The sequence below is a fragment of the Diplotaxodon limnothrissa genome, linkage group LG14 (genome assembly GCF_057381915.1).
Source record: "Diplotaxodon limnothrissa isolate DT_005_m linkage group LG14, D_limnothrissa_male_GT1.1, whole genome shotgun sequence".
Lineage (NCBI taxonomy): Eukaryota > Metazoa > Chordata > Actinopteri > Cichliformes > Cichlidae > Diplotaxodon > Diplotaxodon limnothrissa.
The window spans coordinates 10,258,737-10,268,815 of NC_140609.1; the positions used below are offsets into that span (position 1 = coordinate 10,258,737).

General features: G+C 47.1%; 1 protein-coding gene across 1 annotated transcript; it reads left to right on the forward strand.

Annotated features, from left to right (window-relative positions):
• The first annotated feature begins 7,185 nt into the window (after positions 1 to 7,185).
• LOC146618463 (uncharacterized) lies at positions 7,186 to 9,781 on the forward strand. Its single transcript, XM_085370793.1, has one exon. The coding sequence runs from the start codon at positions 7,414 to 7,416 to the stop codon at positions 9,517 to 9,519; it is 2,106 nt and encodes a 701-aa protein (XP_085226919.1). The 5' UTR covers positions 7,186 to 7,413; the 3' UTR covers positions 9,520 to 9,781.
• The last annotated feature ends 298 nt before the right edge of the window (positions 9,782 to 10,079 follow it).

Genomic DNA, 10,079 nt, shown 5'->3' on the forward strand with positions numbered 1-10,079 from the left:
GGGTTGCTCTCCGGTGTCGGATAAATACCTCAGTGCAGGTCTGGGACCTTGAAAGGGTTTATTAGTAACGCCTTTCTAAACAAATTAAAAGGTTAAAGGCCTTGAGAATATTTTTTAGTAATATTCTCTAAACTACAGAAGGGTTAGGAAGGCCCAGAGGACTTTATTAGAAAAGATCCTCTAAAACTTAAAAAGGAGAAGTACTGGTTGGAGTCCAAAGGAGGGGTCCCTTTGATCAATAGGAGAAAACGGATCTCTTCTTAAAACCCCGATGATTTTAGTGTTTTAAATGTTTTGATGTTCTGTTTGATATTGGACACACATAAATACACGCTGAATGCTTGCTGTGGAACACTGGGCAGGACAGTTGGTTCTCCGTTGTTCACAGATTACACAATTAAAGGAACTAGGTTCCTCTTTTGGTTAAAATAATACACCACACATAGAATTTTTTTTACACATTTATTACATACATAAGGAGGGTAATGAGTGACTGCAGGTAATGTATGAAGTGTGAATGAGACGTGTGAACAAGGTGACAACCAACTAGCACCCCTATCAGGAAGCTCTAGGCAAGGTTACCCGCCAGACTCCGGTTTGGTAGAAGCTTGGTAACACCTGAAGGGATATTTCAGTGCTGACTCACCTTTAAAGCAGCGCCCCAGCTGTTAGTGCCTAACAGAGGCAGAAACCCAGCTGGCCCAAATTCTCCTTTAAAATCAATAAAAGAACACTCCTCCATTGACAGTAAAATGGATGGAGAATTAGATCGAGAAACTAATGATGATGGTTGGGGTCCCGGTGTTATTCTTAGCACATTGGGAGAACAATTAACATGTGTTGAGACAGTCATCAACTCCACACACCAGCCTAAAGAAGCAAAAAAGCAGAAAGAGTCATTGAGGAAAACAGCTGAAAGGTTAATGAAAGAAAAGGGAAAGGATGAGGGGAGTAGTGGTAACTGGGGAATAATTTGGCAGAATAAGGCTATGCAGGCAAAAGAGAAAGAGGAAGAAGCCAACTCAGCAGCAGCAGGTGCAGGTGTGATGAGCGGGGTGAGACACAGAAAGGAAGCAGATAAGCACGCAGGCCGCAAAGTTAAATTTAATCACTGGGTGTGTTTATGGGAAACTGCAAAACCACACATGAAGAAAAATAGGTCTCAGCCACCTCCCTATTCTGCCTCAACTCCTCCCTCAGCAGGCATATATCCGGTACTTAATATCTCTGGTGGAATAATGACTATTGGAGAAGAACCGCCCGTAGCTCCAACTCCCATAGATACCAAGCATTTTTGCCCAGGAAGCTCCTCTCTGTCGGCGACATCCTCAGCTAGTAGTAGAGCCCCCTCTTCTATATCCCACTGTTCTGGAACCGGATCTGAGGGCCTAACTGACCCATTTGCGAGCGCACCATTTGCGGTTCGAATGAACAGACAGGAACCCACTGAACAACAATTAACTGATCTAGAAGCAGCATTACGCAGCTGCTTAAATGAACATAGGTCAGTGGTCCAGGTGAATAATCGTGTTGCCTCAGCCCCTCTTTCCCGGTCCAACCCCTTTGCCAGCACTCCTGTCGCTGTTAAAGGAGATCTGACCGCTACTGCAAAAACTGAGCCTGGCACTTCACCAAATGTCACAGTTAACATGTCTTTGGTGGGCCGTCAGGATCCGGAAACACAGATGAGTTTAGCCCACGTTTTTGCTGACACTGCTAACCCACCAGGCAAAGAAACTGAGGATACTGATGATGAACTCAGTGACCTTAACAATACACCCCTCTCTACCTCTCCCAGTTTAGGATATCAGACTAGATCTAAGGGCCCTGTGCCTCAGCCTCCAGGCATGTTTCCCCTGGTCCAGACTAAAGCGCAACGTACACCAGTGTATCAACCTTATTCATTCGGAGATGTCCAGGCCCTAGTGGACAAACTCCCTGACATAACGGAGGGAGGGAATGCCTGGTTGGCTGGTTTGGATAAATACACAGCTGGACAGGACCTCGCACTGGGAGATTTTAGAGCTATTATAACTAGGTGCACATCCCGATCTCAGGCAGCGGACCTGGAACAAAATGCGGGTACTACCATGCATGAGAACGCGGTGCCACTAATGCAGGCCTTGAGGTTTATCGGACCGGCCCTGCGCAAACAATTCCCACCCAAAAATCAAGGCACCTTACAGAAATTTAAATGGGAGGGAAAGCAAAATCCCACCAATTATCTAAATCAGGCTGTTGAAGACTGGGTGAACCATACAGGTCATCACCCCAGTAGGACTTGTTCACAGAGCATGTGGTTTAGAAGGGCGGTGCTGAGGGGCATTCCGGAGTCAGTAAGCCAGAAAATGGAGGATAATCCTGATTTGCAGGACTGTGACTTTGCAATCTGGAAGAAGCATTTGATTTTTAATCTTAACAAAGTGCAGATTAAGTCTGATGATAAAGCAGAGAGCGTCGAAGATTTACAGTTGCAACTGTTGAAGGTTCAGCTGCAGAAAGCTAAAAACGACCTGGGTGGAAAAGGTGACAAGCCTAAAAAGCAGCTTGTGGCCGCTGCGGCTCCCCCTCCTGGTCCAGTTGCCCCTGATTTGTATCCGAACCCATGGCCAACTGATCCACAGCCCCCCCAGTATGGTGCTTATCACTCCCCGGCCCCTTATGGGCAGAGAGGTTCCCCATTTGGAGGAAACAGAGGTGGTTTCAGGGGAAGGGGTCAGATGGGAGGTGGTAGGGGAGGCCAGATGTATGTTTGTTTCCGGTGTGGACAACCTGGACACTGGGCTAAAGCGTGCCCTTTGAACCCGGCTGCTGGAAGAGGCAGGGGAGCCCGTGGTGGGCCCTATCAGCATCCTGGCCACAGAGGTGGACCTCGTGGTGCTTTAGTTGAAGTGCCCCCGGCCCCACAGATGCCTGTGATGGGGTGGGAGTACTACGAGGGTGGTCCCCAGCTATAGGACACCCCACAGACTGCCCAGGACGGTGAAGGGACAACGGCGGACCCTATGCTGTCCATAACTGTAGATAAAAGAAGAAGCAGCTTTTTAGTGGACACTGGAGCTACGTACTCCACCATTAAGGATGTTGCTCGTGAAAGACTTACTGACACAGTGATTACAGTGGTGGGCATATCTGGGGAACCTAAAACTCTGCCTTACACCGTGCCCCTCCCCACAACGGTTGGAGATCAGACTTTGTTACACAGCTATGTGTGTTCAAAACAGGCTCCTGTGAATTTACTGGGAAGAGACTTGTTGATTAAATTAGGAGCCACGATACTCTGCTCTTCACAAGGCCTAACTGTGACTCTCCCTACTGGTGTTGTGCTTCCCTGTTCTGATGGGCCAGAGGGAGGTGGTCAGTTTCTGCTGCAACCCTCCTCCTGTTTAGCGGACTCTGCTGACATCTACTGGGCATTATTGGAAGTTGAAACACCTGCTGAACCAGGAGTTTGTACTGCTTTTCAGCAATGGCGGCCGTGGCTCTCACTCCTACATCCTTATGTCCCTCCCCCTGACCCACCTCATGTTACACTGTTTTATGACAGGCATGACACCACCTGGTACCAGCACATGTTCCAAGAGCAGTGTGAGGGGCGGGCTTGGTCTCTGAACATGTCGTGCATTTTTGCGGCACCGGAGGGAGTGGCAGCAGCGGTTACTTTTACAACAGATCAATTACAGTGGTACATGATGTCTGATGAGGCAGCTCCCCATGTGTCACTGGCCTTACATCCTGGACACCAGGCTAAGGAGCTGGGTGGAATGGTTAAACGTTCCCTTGCGGCCACTGACTGGACACCTACAAAACTCCCACAGGTTTTGTTTTCTCCATCTACCAACACATACCAAATTTTAAATGATTGCTTTAATTCCTCAACACTGCAACATAGAGTGGTCAGCGGGTCACATGGCAGAGAACACACAGACCACTGTGATGCTGCGCCTTTACTCGACTCTCTTCCAGATTGTTTGTGGTCCCATGGACCCACAGATGTAGGTTTAGTTGATGTGGAGCCAGTCTCTTTTCAACTGTCATCTGCTACCCCTTTGTGGCAGCCTCAGTACCCACACAGACCGGAGGCTGAGGCTGGGATTGCAGAAACAATTTCTGGTTTGGTCACTGCCGGTGTCCTGGAGCCCTCCTGCTCTAAGTGGAACACGCCCATCCTACCCGTTGAGAAAAAAGGCACGGGGAAGTTCAGAATGGCACATGATTTGAGAAGGATTAATGCCTTACTTGGCACTCCTACTTTGCCTGTGCCTAATCCTTATGTTGCCTTGACCAACCTCCCACCATCTCATGCCTGGTTCACCTGCATTGACTTGGCTAATGCCTTTTTCTGCCTCCCACTTCGTGAGTCACTGCGTGACATTTTCTCATTTACATTTAGAGGCCGACAATGGCGTTACACTCGCTTACCACAGGGATTTGCCCTCTCCCCAGGACTGTTTAATCAGTGTTTGAAAGAACTTTTACAAACCTGCCCACTACCATCTGACTGTATGTTAATACAATATGTGGATGACCTTTTGCTGTCTGCTCCCACGGCTGACATCTGTTTGGAGGCCACCAGAGTGGTACTTCACCACCTGGCCAACACAGGTTTTAAAGTGAGCAAAACCAAACTACAGATTGCAAGAAAACAGGTTTCTTTTCTAGGCCGCATGGTCTCACAGTCCGGTATTTCCTTGTCCCCAGAACACAGGAACTCCATTTTGCACCATCCAAAACCTCTAACTGTAAAAGACATGTTGTCATTTTTAGGCCTGACTGGTTACAGCAGGACCTATGTCCCAGACTATGTTGGCCTTACTTCCCCTTTGCGCGCTTTGGTAAATGAACAAGGCATGAGAAACCTCTCTGCTCCCCTCTCATGGACTACAGAAACAGAACAGGCGTTTATAAAGTTAAAACAACAGCTTTCTGTCGCCTCTGACCTTGCTGTGCCAGATTATGCTTTGCCTTTTCATCTTGATGTTTCTGGAACTGGAACCCATATCAATGGTATCCTGTTCCAGAAAAAAGGGGGAGAGAGAAAAGTGTTGACATATGTAAGCGTAATGCTTGACAACACTGAAAAACGCCACCCACCGTGCACACAACACGTTTCTGGACTTGCAAAAATCATTCAGAAAACAGCACACATAGTGATGAACCACCCACTAAAAATTTTGACATCACACAGTGTGGTGGCCTACGTCTCCTCACAGGCCTTCACACTCACTTCACTCAGGCAGAGACGCCTCAGTACCATTTTGGAAGCACCACACATCACCTACTCACATGAAGGCATAAACATGGCTGATCACATGGGATCGGGGGAACCACATATGTGTGAAGAGGTTGTGCAGGTACAGGAGAAAATCAGGCCAGATTTGCAGGCAGAACCTCTAATGGATGCAGAAAAAGATTGGTTCACAGATGGATGTTGTTTCAGAACTGAAAGTGGAATGTTGAAGGCTGCATGGGCAATAGTGGAACAGACAGACATGAGATGGAAAACAGTGAAGGCAGAGCAGTTGACAGGACAACAGTCTGCACAGAGAGCTGAACTGAGAGCGGTGATTGAAGCCTTAAGGATGGGAAAGGGACAGAAAGTGAATATATACAGTGATTCAGCTTATGCTGTGGGAGCAGTGCATGTGGAGCTCAAGCAGTGGCTAAGAGCTGGTTTTTTGACAGCCAGCGGAAAGCCTATTAAACATGAGATAGAAATGAGGGAATTAGCGGAAGCACTGTTGTTACCTGTTAAGGTGGCAGTGGTAAAATGCAAAGGACACAGTGCCGGACTAGACTTAGTGGCATTAGGTAACAAACAGGCCGACTTAGTAGCTAAGCAGACAGCTGGTTACTTACCCTCCCTGATTATGGTAATGGACCCAGAAGCCACACCCCCTCCAGAAAGACCACCCATACAACTAGGCCTAGCCACAATCAGAGAGTTACAGGACAAAGCCAGCCCCCAGGAAAAATCATTATGGGTAACAAGAGGGGCCACAAACACAGATGTCTGGCGTGGCCCAGATGGAAGGCCCATTCTACCGCCAGGGGTCAGACAGACAGCAATGGAAGAGGCACATGGAGTGGGGCATGTGGGACCTGCGCAAATGATGAGGAACTTAGCTGGCTGGTGGCACCCTTATCTAAAAGACATGACAAAATACATGGTTAAAACCTGTAAGGAGTGCAACCAATTTGGAATCAAGCCCGCCTTCAAGCCAATAGCAGGGTACTTCCCCATCCCACTTTGCCCAGGGAAAGAAATAATCATTGATTACACAGACATGGTGGACAGAGTAGGTAGTTACAGGTACCTGCTGGTGGCTGTGGATGCATTTTCAGGTTGGCCAGAAGCCTGGCCGACAGCAAGTGAAAACAGTAGAACTGTGGTGAAGTGTCTGATTAATCATTATATACCACAGCATGGGTTTCCCGAGGTCATAAGGTCGGACAATGGTTCACATTTCAGGAACCACGATCTGCAGAGGGTTGAAGCCGCATTAGGTTTGAAACATAAGTTTGGCTCAGTTTACCACCCCCAGTCCCAGGGGAAAGTGGAAAGGATGAATCAAACTCTAAAAACTAAATTGGCTAAAATCTGTGCACAGACCAAATTAGATTGGGTTAAGGCATTGCCTCTTGCATTAATGTCCATAAGATGCTCAGTAAATCAAACCTCTGGTTACACTCCATTTGAGTTGGAGCATGGCAGGCCTTTTCCTGGCCCCTCCTCTCGCCTGTTAATGTCGGATGAAGCTGATTCAGACCTCGATCCGAGGACATATTATAACATGCTCCGCAGTTTTGTTGCCCAGTATTCCTCACAGGTCGCTGAAAGAAACCAGCAAGAGCTGAAAGAGGCGGCTACACCTGGAATGGACTACGTCCTCCTGAAAGTCACAAAGAGAAAGTGGGCTGAGCCTCGCTGGACAGGCCCTTACCGCATAACAGAGCGGACCTCCCACGCTGTCAGGCTCGAAGGGAAAGGTGACACCTGGTTTCATTACACACAGTGCGCTGCTGCCACCGAACCAGGAAGAACCTTGAGAGAGGTGCAGAAGGACCTGTCAGAAGGAGCTGCAACAGCATCACCAACCACTTGAGGGAGCCAAAACTCAACCTACAAGCCGGCTGGTTACAAAAGGGGGTGTTCTTGATACTGAACTAAACATTTTTATTTTTCTATTTTTAACATCTTTTATGACTTTGCTTTTATATTGGCTTGAGTTTTTAAGATTTACATTTTACATTGCAATAGTTTTAACCGCTGAAAGCTCATTTAAAGTTGTGTCACTGATACTTTTTGTTGCTCTTTAACTCCTAGAACACGCCCTTGGCGAGGTGGGGGGAACTGGACCACCTTTCTGTGCCCCATCATCCTCTATTAGACGACATCCAAGCTAAGTAAACATGTCTTGGCCCTTTCCCCCTGAAATGACAGGCAGGCAAAGATGTTGCGTCTTTGTTTGCTTCCTGGCCCTGGGTCTCATTCCCATTGGCATAATCCTGATCTGTGAAGGGCCCCCGACACTTCTGACACCTTCAAGTTCAAAAGCTTCGCCCCTTTCTGACAGTCCCAATCTGACAAATGTAGCCCCTAGGGTCTTGCCCACCACTTCCTCTCCAGTTTTGCCCACGCCCGATCGATTTAGAAAGAAACGAGACACGGTTACCTCCTGTACCCCAAGTACGACTAGAATGATTACTCTCTGTGTCCCCAACAATAAAAGTTGGGTAGTTGAAATAGATTTCGCTAGCTTCCCAGTCACTCCCGTCACCAAAGACCAAGGGGGGGATCTTTTTAACCTTGCAGTACATCTCTCCTCCTCAGTGTGGTATATAACCCTGGGAGGTTGGCATCAGTGGAAGTGGTCCAGTTTAGTGTCAGAAACGGACCTCGATTGGTCCAAGCACTCTAGGGGTCAGGCTTTGCACTGGAGAAACCAAAATATGCTCAGAATAGCAAAAAAACCGGATCTTTCAGGCTTAATTTTTACCCTAAAGGATCTGGCCTTGACCTCCTGTCAACAATTTATACTTGCCCCTTGGACTGATCGCACCGCCCTGTATTGGCAAATGGAAATATGCCCTAGCGTTGGTGCAGCTCCAAGCTCTGTAGTTAAAGATGATAACCCCACCTTTAATGGCCCCCCGGTGACATATACAAACGGGGGGAGAAACGGCCGAATACGCATTGTAGACACAGATAAAATGTCTAAAGATGACCTCTTCCAAATTTTAACCGGTATTTCTGGAGCAACAAACAACTGGTTACTACTAGCTGAACAAGCTGCTGACAAGACGGCTTCCGACTGCATAGTTTGTATGGGAGCCCGCCCCACTTTAAGAGTTGTACCGGCGCCAGTCAATAGTGCATGCCTCCTGCATCTTATGAACAATACAAAACGAGGTCATTGCTCATATCTGGAAAACCACTTTCCTAAAACTCAACGCTCGGTCTCTAATAAACCACCTTTCTTTTCTTCAGATGTAGCTGTGAACAATTTCACTTGTATTAACCTGACTGGCAATGCAGTAAAACTAGGTAGCTTGAACTCTTCTTGGTGCACTGAGATGACGGTTATGAAACCAAACTTCCGACCTACGGCTAGGGCTGATTTGTGGTGGTGGTGTGGCAAAAACAAGTTATATGATGGTTTCCCTCGGGATGCGTCAGGTCTTTGCGCTCTCATAACTCTTATTTTACCTGTTTCAGTCACTCCAGTAGATCTCTCTATAGAAGTACACGAAGTTGGCCTCCCATCCTCCTCTGAACGCCGCTCTAAACGTTCTCTAATCCCAGGTTCAGCTCATAATCCAACCTATATTGATGCTGTAGGTATACCCCGTGGGGTCCCCGATGAATATAAACTGCGAGACCAGGTTAAAGCAGGATGGGCCTCGATACTTTGGATGGTTGAAATAAATGCGAATGTAGACAGAATTAACTACATTCACTTTAATGTGCAACTGTTGGCTAATTACACTCGAGATGGTTTTGAAGCTGTGCATGCACAGTTATCTGCCACTTCCCTAATGGCTTTCCAAAACAGGGTCGCAACGGATTTTCTCCTCGCAGAAAGAGGCGGAGTCTGCAGCCTTTTTGGTCAGGAGTGCTGTACCTATATCCCCAATAACACAGCTCCTGATGGTTCCCTCACTAAAGCTATTACTGGTCTCACAGCTCTTACTGTTAAAATGAAGGAACACTCGGGCGTTGATACTGCCATGTGGGACTCTTGGCTTAACATGTTTGGCAAATATAAGGCCCTTGTAGCTTCCATCCTAGTTTCCATCTCAGTTTTTGTTGCTGTCCTAGTCACCTGCGGTTGCTGTTGTATTCCATGCATTCGATCCCTCTTCCAGAGACTGATTGTTACAGCTTTCACTCCTGAGGATAAGGATCTCGCCCGGCAGATGCCTTTATTGGCTAGTCAACTTCCCACCTCCTCGCCAACGGATGATGAAAACTCTGATCGTGAGGGTGACGACCATTATCGTCTTTCTCTTGTTTAAATTCTTCTAGAATGGTTGTTTCTCTGTGGTGTTTTGTATTAGGTTTGTTATTAATTGTTTCCCTCACCCACTTCCTCTTGAAGGATATATCTGGTTGAACTGTGTCTGGTCGGGTTGTGAGGGTTAAGCGATGTTCTCAGGGTCTCCGGACTTAAGCCTGAGCGAATGTGTACTCCCACCACTGGATATAAATTGTTTTTTTTCCACACCCCTTCCTCACGTTTTACCATATTCACTTTTGAATGTCCTTAGCAGTTACCGTTCTGGGTTTATTTTATGGTTGATTTATTCTTTCACATTTTCACGTTTATATCTCTCATTATTATAGTATACTCTGTACTCTCCACATTTTTATCATTACTTATGCTTTTTGGTTGCTGAGTTACAGGAACTGTTAATTTTGTGTCACTACCCTGGTTGCACTGACTCGTTGTATCCTTTTGTGCAGGACAGCTGTTACTGCTTTCATCGGGAACCGAGACTGCTTGCAGCCGACCCCTGGGCAGGGTGGTGCCTGGACTCTTTTCTCCTCATCTGCAATGACAGATAAAGACAAATGA

Excerpts from the sequence above, each read along its gene's own strand:
- LOC146618463 (XM_085370793.1), top strand. The coding sequence starts at position 7,414 with ATGTCTTGGCCCTTTCCCCCTGAAATGACAGGCAGGCAAAGATGTTGC.